The 9,651-nt window shown below is 40.9% G+C and overlaps 1 protein-coding gene across 1 annotated transcript in view; it reads left to right on the top strand.

Annotated features, from left to right (window-relative positions):
* The first annotated feature begins 337 nt into the window (after nt 1–337).
* The window catches only part of DENND3 (DENN domain containing 3), a 48,868-nt gene continuing 39,554 nt past the window's right edge, over nt 338–9,651 (top strand). Inside the window, exons 1-4 of the mRNA XM_009285087.2 lie at nt 338–421; nt 5,392–5,665; nt 6,427–6,542; nt 7,041–7,180. Coding sequence (XP_009283362.1) covers nt 338–421; nt 5,392–5,665; nt 6,427–6,542; nt 7,041–7,180 — 614 coding nt within the window. The remainder of the gene's footprint in view (nt 422–5,391; nt 5,666–6,426; nt 6,543–7,040; nt 7,181–9,651) is intronic.

Below are 9,651 nucleotides of genomic sequence, written 5' to 3'. Positions count from 1 at the left end.
GCCCTCAGCCCTCAGCTCACGCGCCCCGCGCCCCGCCCTCGGCGTGGCGTTGAGGGGCGACGCCCCGCCCCCGCCCGGCCCGCGGGGCCGCCGCAGACACGTGCTTCTGATTGGTCGTAGATCCTCAGAGCGACGGGAGAGGCAGCCAATCAAAGCGTGCGTTACCGTGAGAGGCGGGGAGGGCTGCTGTGTGCGCGCCTGCCTGTGTGAGGGAGCGGGCGCTCTCCCCTCCCCACACCCGCCCAAGCCCGGTCCGGCCCGCGGGGAGGGGCCGAGCGGCCCTGCGGGAAGGAGTCGCCGCAGTCCGCTGTCCCGGCTGCCCCTGCCCTGCTGTGCTATGGAGGACGTGCTGCCCTCGGGCCTGCTGGAGATCTGCCTGCTGGTCGGCGTGCCCAGGGAGCGGGTGAGGGCGCTCCTCCAGGTGAGAGGGGGTTCGGTGCAGTGAGGGAGCGCGGGGCGGGCGGGCTCGGGCCCCGGCTGGTCTGTGGGGCAGCTTCTGTCAGCGCCGTTCTCTGCTCGGAGGTCTAACCGGAGTCTGAGCCGGGTCAGCTCCTCGCTGGCCGGGCCTCTCTTCCCCGTACAGATTTGAGTAAAATATTGGGTTGCCTTGTTGCTGTTATCATTGGATAGAGCTGAAATATTTAAAAGAAAACTTGTTTTGACAGGCGATCATTAACAAAGTAGGGATAGTTTGGTAGTGGTGTTAAGTAATTACATTTTTTGAAAGGTCTAAGCTTAGATGAAGAATGCAGTGCAGCTTTATGTAAGCAGGAACAGCGAAATGCTTGAACAATGCATATCCTTTGCTGGATGATACCCATTTCCCGTCTTCTGTTGGAGATAAAAGCTAAAGATGGGGGAATAAAGCCTGGTAACTTGTATCCTTAGGACAACACAAGGTCTAAATCCCTGTGAGCTTAGTGCTCTGAATTTGGCACAACCTGAGCAATTCCGATACGGTGGAAGTTGATGGGTTGGTTTCTGCTTTGAATATGTGGTTTATAATTTGTTTATGACTATAGCCACTTCACATGTGAATTAACAATTAAAGTCCTCTTCTGATTTTTGCTTTGTTAAAATGTGCTGGTGGTTTGTTAGAAGCCTGTGAGCTGCCCTGCTGTGAGAGTAGCTGTGGTGCCAGCATGTGCTGAAAAGCCAAGCTGCTCCCAGGGATCTCGGTTGTCTTGCTTGAACTTGAATTTGATTGCGCGCTCTGATAGCATTAGATAAAGAAGTCTTTGTTAAACTTGTTGCTGCTCACTTGCTCAGGAGACAGCTTTTGCTGATGTCAGCTTCTTAAGTGATATCAGCTAAGCAGAGGTTCAAATTCCAGGATCTCATTCATGTATACATTCAAATTGGGGAAATAGTTGTGCCATAAATGTCACCACCAGACTTTTGAAATCGGTGTGTATGTGTTGTTTTGGCATCTGTGTGAGAAGTAAACCTAAAAGAAGGGGAATTTCTTTTTCATTTCAATCTGCTTAGTTTGATCTCACTGCTTCCAAAAAACCTGTAGAACAACAAATAAGAAATTGGCTACAAAAAGTAGAAGCCATTCTGATCACACTACAGATTTTGAATTGTTTCTTTGCTCAAGGTATAAAATGGAGAGTCAGAAAGGAAAGTAGTCCCAACGCTTATCAATATTAACTATAGTAACGTCCCTGCAAGCTGTTATACCACAGAGATTTCAATCACTGTCTTAGGGCAAGTTTATAGATTTATTCCACTTGCTTTTCCTTCTGTAGCACTATCTACGTGAGGAAATGGTGGAATATGTTTTGTGTCTAATTTCAGTGAATGTAGAAAGAAGAGACCTTATTGACAGAAAATATTTCAATGGAAAGTAGTGGACCTCTGATGATATTTACAGATGAAATAACAGGGTAAAAATCTTGATAGTGCTTCAAATCTTGGTCTTGAAAGTGTGTTTGTGCATTCTTAACTTTATTGCAGTACAGAGTAATAAAGTCAATGAAGTCAGCGGGAACATGATATAACCCACTCCCAAAGTAAGAAAAGTCTTAGATGAATGACCTGTCGTCGATGGGGATTCCAGGAACAAAGATACAGTTTTTCACTGAAGCTCATGAAACTGAAGTTTTTGGGCTGTCATCCATCAATTGTCCTTATTGCCAAGATAATTATCACTGTAAGGTTTCATTTGAAGAGATCAAAGGCCGCTATTTTCAGCTAGAGATGACTTTTTTAGTGTTGGAAGTGTGTATTTTGTAGGAATGAGAAGTACAATAGTGAAGATCATACAGCCATCTTTGATAAGGCTTCTTTCCCCCAAGTTATCTTCAGCTATAAAGCTGGGGTTTGATATGGCAAGTGTGATGTGCAAGCTGACTGCAGGATGTCTCAGATCTTCCTATCGGCTCCATCGTTGGGTTCTGTGTCTACCTACCACAGTCAGTGATACAGATCTTGTCTCTTACAATGCCTGCATTATGCTTTCTGGCCCTGCTAATGTGGGCATAACCACCAAACCAATTTTTTCCTTCTTCTGTAATGCCCCCCTGGGTGTCAAGTTGTGCGAAAGAAGTGAGGTGTGATCAAGTTGAGCATTAGTCAGAAGTGTGCACTTGTGGCAGTGACAAGTAACTGCATCATCAGGACCGTAGCTTGCAGGTGAAGGGAAGGGATAATTACTATTATTGTTATTACTCAACACTCTTGAGGTCACACCTGGAATACCGTCCCAGATTTGGGTACCTTGATATCGGAGAACTGCTGACAAACGGGAGTGAGACCAGAAGACACTAAGCTATATGAGGGCTGGAGCACAAGGGGGGGAAGAATCCCCTTCCTAAGGGATTTCTGAAACTTGACTGGATGAGACCCAGAGCAACCTGATCTGACTTCAAAGTTATCATTGCTTTGAGCAAAGGGTTGCACTAGAACCTCCAGAGGTCCCTTCCAACCTTTTTCTAAGGCTTCATACTTTTCCCTGCCCAGTTATTCCTTAAAGAAGCCAGTTCTTTCATGACATTCAAAATGAAATTAACTTCTTCAGTGATGGGAAGAGGAGAATGAGATCAAGGAAACGCCAAATAGCAGAGGTCACACTCCGCTCTGTGGTTTCAACATGCTACTTCTCAGTTGTGTCTAAAATAGCATGTTCATTGTAAAAAGTCTGTCTCTTATCCCTGTCCTATATGGTACCGTTGTTACAGGAACATAATCAGTAAATGGGGTTGGAATACAATCCCTGACTTCTGGAATCTTGCAGAATTACAGGAAAGAAAAGGCATTAGTGTTTATAAGAAGCTATGTATGATGCAAGGACATTTGATAGTAAAAAGTGACAGAAGAGAAGCATTTCAAAATGAAGAAGTGACAGTAGAAGCAGAAAATATGAAATGTTCAAAGAATAGTAGAAACAAGTGAATATTGTTCTGTTGCTGCCTATTTGCTATCCCTCAACTGAAAGGGTAAGAAAATACTACTTTGGCCGTAGACGTTAATATGAGCTGACTTGAATGCTGACGACTGAGTCACTGGGTCAGCGGCAGCACTGACAGTGCTGTTCTGTGTGTGTGGGGGAAAGGTGTTTAATGCCTCTGTTGTAGTTCAAGACATCAAGGACCTGCCATTTTAGAAGCTGTTACACTGTGAGGCTATTAAATTGCTGGCTGTCATCCAGCACTTTGTAGCACAGAGATGCCTTCAATGTAAGTCAGGGATTGCCCTGTCAAAGCAACTTTGTATGAAAACCTCTGCAGGGCAAATCTGCCAAGTCGACATTGTTAGTGTTTGAGTAGGTCTGTGTTTTTCTTGCATAACAGCCTCAGGGCTGAGCCTTAATTCTTAATTTCCGTCTGCAGTGTTTAGCTGCATGTTATTTTGAGAGTGATCATGTTGGATTTATCTGCTTTTCCAGTTTCTTCACTTGAAATGGATGTCAGCTGCCAACTAAGGAGAATGACACTTGAAGTTTTTAGCATGGCAGGATATGGCACTCAGTACCCCAATTTGTAACGTGCTTTTTTAAAGTCATTGCTATCTTTTGAATATCCCAGTGGATACTTATCTGCACTTTTATCTTTTGCACTCTTAATTTCTTTGTAGTTCAGACTCTGTATGTTCATTAAAAGAGTGTTTTTTCACTTCTTATTTTTATTGAAGTACTTTCTTTCAAGTATCCTATTATAGAATACGGTGGAGCTTAAGATACAGTAACTAATATATCATGGAGGTAAGTATGCCTTCTCATTTTTCCTATGCTCAAATGTGAAGAAGACTACTGGTGGACTCATCTACTAAGACAAATAAGCCGAGACTTTCTGTTACAAAACTTGAGAGAGGCCGACATTGGTTCTCAAGGAGTATCTTAAATACAAGTAATACCGATGCATCATGTCTGAAGGTAAAAGCAGCATGTATGCTTCATCTATCTTTGAATCAGTTAGCAAAAAGTTGAGAATGAAACAGCTTTTTAGCCACAGTGAGGCTTGCCTTTCCTGTTTCCAAATATCCGTTGACTAAACAAAGCTTTTACTTGCTGTTTTGACCTTGCAGGAAGAATTAAAATTGCAGTGAAGTAATTGAAAATGCAGCTACTTGTCTCTACTATATGGTCAAGAATACAAAAAGTGCTCCCAAGTACAAGGAAATCTCCTGATCAATTCGTCCACAAGTTTTTCATAGCGAGGCAGCAAGGACTTTCAGTGCAGTAGTACTTTACAAAGCTGCCTACTAAAAAATGCTGTAGTTTCATACATGCTCTTGGGATGCCTGTTCCACTTAGTCATCAGTATACAGAGAAATTTTCATGGCTTCATGTTGTACAGTGTCTTAAAATTGTGTTTATCGTAACAGTGATTGTTGGTTTTAATTGTACTTTCTTAATTGCCTTATAAAGTTAAAAGTTGTCTTGTGAAAGCTTGTGTGGGTGTTTATTTTTTTTTCTGTAGAGGAAAACCTTGGTTTTCCTAAAGTTGAAAGAAGACTTATCTAGGGAGTTCAGCTGTTTTTCTTTGTTTTCATTTATTTGTTGCCTGGTTTCTCTTACTACCAGTGTTTATTTTAAGTATAGCTGAAGTATACCCTAGCGCTTCAAAGGAGGAAATACTGTATTTGATATTTGTTAGCTTTCTTATGCCAGAGGCATAATTTTGATATGGTGCATTTTGAATTATGAAGAATTATTTTTTGCCTACTGAAAATGCCCAGAGTGTTCCCCTTGCATTAATATATGGAAAGCAAGAAATTAGAAGGAAAAATTAATTATTTCGGAAGGAGAAAAAATATATTCTACACCCACAATTTTAGGGGTAAAGAGAAAACAGGGCTAAAAATAGGTTTAAAAAAAAACTATCAGGATGAGCGTCAACTTAGCATTGTTTGCATTTTTTGGTTTTGTGTTTGGTTTTTTTTTTATAGGCTACTCAGAGAAAACCCAAAAGTCTTCCTCCCCTTGATCCAGAAGTTCTTTCTGTATTTGTGCCTCCGTTTATCAGCAGAGATGATATTCAGGTGATTAATGCTGGTAATAACTTGAATAAAAGTAAACGCCGGTCTTTCCGAAAGAAAAAAGAGAGACCGAAGATTGAAAATGTCAAGAGTCTCAATGGGGAGCAGAAAGCACCTGACACTGAAGATATTACGGTTCCAAAGGACATTGATCTTATTGGTTTGCCACAGCTATGCTTCCCAGGTACGGTAGGGTTTGCACTTCTTAATGAGAACTGTTTTAATATATATTTGTTGATCCATAGTACAGCCATTATTTTTTTTTTTATGATCATCTTCTCTATCTCTTTGTATTTCACAGTATAAAAAAATGTGTTTGCTTGTGAGCATGTCAGTGATGAAAGCAGCTGTTACCTGAATGGGGTGCCCTTACTCTGTATGGCTATGTTGTGTGAAACAGATCTATTAGCAATAGTAGCTGCAACAGCTGCAAGAGAGGGAAGCCGAAAGTCACTTTAGCCTTTATTGGTAAATCTTGGTTTGAGTGAAGTGCGCACACGCACACACTTTTAAATCCCCGCTCCCTCCCACCCCCCTCCAAATGACTGAGCACTCTTTCACTTTTCATTTGGTATTAAGATATACCTGAATTAGTGACTGTTTCCTCCAGGTTTAATTGCAGAAATTTTAATATGCATGTCATTATTGCAGACCTTATAAATATCTTGAACGGAAAAAAAAAAAGTGAACAAAACTCATCTATTGTATTTTGCCACTTAAAATGCAGAATAATTATATAATATTTTTGCTTCTTCAGTAACGTGCAGCTTACAGCCTTTGTAACAACCCTTAGATCAAATGGATTGCATATGTGCATTTTAATCCCTTAAAATGAGACACTTCTCTTGAAATCAAGTGGAAATGTGCAGTATTTGTCATGAATGGCTTTTCAAGCAGCTGTAGTTAAATATGTAGTTAAAAAAAAGGTTTCTGCCTTCATTGCAGGAGGACTTTATATAGCTTCTGAATCAAAAGAGGACCACATTCATTTCCTGGTCTTCACAGATGTCTGTGGTAACAGAACATATGGTGTTGTTGCACAGTACTACCAGCCTATGCAAGTATGTTATTTAACTCATGCTTTTATTAAAACATAATAGAAGATATAAAACAAAACACTTTGAGAATAATGTCAGGTTGAATTTATGAAATTAGTTAGCAGATATGTCTTTATGTTAGCAGGAATACAGAACAAAGCATACTTCATATTGCCATTGTAAATTAAGCACATTGGAACAGCATTGCTTTAGGAAAAACTGTTATGGATTTCATTTAGGAGTTTTGAATATTTAGGAGCAGACTTTGTCCCTTGGACATCTTTTTTTGGTGAAGATTGTACCCTGTGTTCTTTCTAGATATCTTTTGCACTGAAATTCTCTTTAATACCTATGTCTAAGTCTTGTAGGCTGACATTTTTCTGAAGAGCTTAAGGGAGACAGGCATCCAAATCCCCTTGAAATTCAGAGGGAATTGGGTGTCATATCTCTAGGGTTCTCAAGAAAATATCAGCCATAAATTCATGATTAACATAAACACATTAATCTGTAGTTTTCTTGCAGGATGGCTGTATTTCCTCGAACGGGCAGGCCCACTGGGAATCTGCGCAGACTGGGAAGATGCCTGTCTGTTTTGTACCGTTCGCTATTTGTGTTATATCCAGATATCCATATTTTAATGCCCTCAAAGATTGTCTCTCTTGGTAAGACTTGCTATCCTGTGTCTTTCTCCTGGAAATAACTGTGCAGGTTTTAATACATGAATTTGCATGATGTGGTCAGGATAGCTGCATAACGCTAAAGCTGGCGTTAGTTTTAAGTTATGGTAGTATGAGATGTGTGGGAGAGGAAAAGAAGAAATGTAATGTGAATGTTACCCAGACAGTAAGCACAAGTTCTAAATATCAAGGAAATTAGTTATGCTGTTGTCTTCATTTTCTTTGAGGATTTTGGTAAGTCTAGAAAATACTAATTTGCAGGGAACAGATTTCTCAAAGATTTTGGTTTTTTTGGAAGAGGGTTAACTGTAATTTTGCCACGCCGGTGAAAATCACTTTGAAAGCACAAAAACCTCTTTATAATGCACCAAATAAATGTCATAAGAACATGAATATATGTATTGATAAGCAGTTAATGACACTTTATTCTTTAACTAAATAATCCAAGTCCCTTGAGGGAGTATAGTGGTTACTTGGCTGTTGTAGAACTTAGGAGAGAAAATCTTAGGATACAAAGTACTTCGCTGGTTAGAAACGCTCAAATACTCCACAATGTAGAGGAGTTAAAGTATAAGTGAACATGGGTCTGTCTTGTTGTTTAGTAATTTAACTTATTTTGAGGTTGTGTGTTGCTTTATTATTAAAATCTGTGTGCTTCTATTCTGAAGTGGATTAAAAACTCCTTGCATTAGGGAGCCTGTCCCTGTATATTGGACATTACTGGGTAATCTTCACTTGCAGACCTGTAGTCCAAAGGTAGAAGAGTTTTTTTTTCACTAAATTCCAGTCAAGCTTTCTAGAGTCACATATGAAGTCAGGAGTTTTCCTTTTGCAGGTATTTGCTTCTTATATGTAAGTTGAAAGATGTTAGGGTTTTAGGTCAGAGCTTCAATCTTCCAGTTTGTTCTGCCGGCAGTCAGTATGCTGAGCAGATGAACAAGCAAGGGTGTGCTTCCTGGGTGCTAGCTGAGGTGCATCACTAGCCCCTAACCTGACTCTATACCAGGATGAGACCTGAGCACTCATTTCCCCACCCCGTGCACCTCTTCTTCCTAATGCTGTGGGCTTGGATCTGGCTGGAGCACTGGGCTGGCTTTCCCTGATTTAGATGAAGAGAGCCCTGGAGGAACAAAGCAGTGCCTTCCTCTTGGGCAGTTCAGACGTTGCCTCCAAAAAAGCTGTGATACCAGAAATGAGTCATGCTGGCAGCCCTTAAGTATGAGCAAACACACTGCTGCTGCTGTTCATGCTACCTCTGCGCTGTCATTTTCAAAGCATTAGTAAAGGGGTTTAATGTGGACAAGTGACTTCAACATGGTGGAAACTAGGTATTCACAGGTTAGTGTGAAATCGAGATAATCAGTAAAATAAAAAGGAAATGTTTGTTTCCCTTTCTCCTTTCCTGCCCAGATCACTTTTTCCGCTCCTTATGTTTAAGTCAATTACATCAGCTGTTGGTATGGCAGGAGTTGATTCATTGCTGCCTTTTTATAGTCTCAAATCTCAAGTAAATGCTAATCTGCATAGGTAACTCTTAATAGCTATATATCTGAGCTGTGGTGCTTTACTGTTTATATCCAGTCTTTATAATAGGATTCATGCTGCTTTTATACTGTGAACTCAGCCTGTATGAGAGCTCACTACACGCTAGCTTTCCACTGGGTGGGAAATAGTATAGATTCAGCTTTACAGTTATGGTGTTCATCAGTGGTTTATATAGTATATTCATAAATGAGTAATCTCTTCTCTGAAGTGAGACATCTCTGAGCTGGGAGAAGCAGTCAATTTGCGAACAGATTTTTAAATAGCCCACTAAGGGAGAAGTGGGAAAAATGTTCAGGAAAACCATGGAAAATTCTAGAGTTTACTAAAATGCTTCTAGGTCTCGTAGTTGTTTAGAACAGGCAGGAACCAGGTGGAGTTAACTCCCTAGAGATGCAAACTTCTGCCCCTGAGTGGGTATTTTCAACATTATAATTAAGTATCTCTGCCTTGATCATATATAGTAGGTTTTTGCACCTATTTAAAGCATTAGCGTCCAAGCTAACTACTATGGATGGCTTTTCCCTTTAAGCTGAGTCTGTACTGGTTTCTAAGGAGAGTTCAGATTTGTCAGTAACCTACTGTCCTGGTTTCAGCTGGGATAGAGTTAATTTTCTTCCTAGTAGCTGACATAGTGCTGTGTTTTGGATTTAGTATGAAAATAATGTTGATAACACACCGATGTTTTAGTTGTTGCTAAGCAGTGCTTACACTAGTCAAGGACTTTTCAGCTTCCCGTGCTCTACCGACTGAGAAGGCTGGAGGTGCACAAGAAGCTGGGAGGGGGCACAGCCAGGACAGCTGACCCCAACTGGCCAAAGGGACATTCTATACCATAGAATCATTAAGGTTGGAAAAGACCTCTAAGATCATCGAATCCAACCGTCAACCCAACACCACCATGCCCACTAAAC

The sequence above is a fragment of the Aptenodytes forsteri genome, unplaced genomic scaffold (genome assembly GCF_000699145.1).
Source record: "Aptenodytes forsteri isolate BGI_AS27 unplaced genomic scaffold, ASM69914v1 Scaffold182, whole genome shotgun sequence".
Classification (NCBI taxonomy): Eukaryota; Metazoa; Chordata; class Aves; order Sphenisciformes; family Spheniscidae; genus Aptenodytes; species Aptenodytes forsteri.
This window is presented reverse-complemented; position numbering and strand designations above follow the sequence as displayed.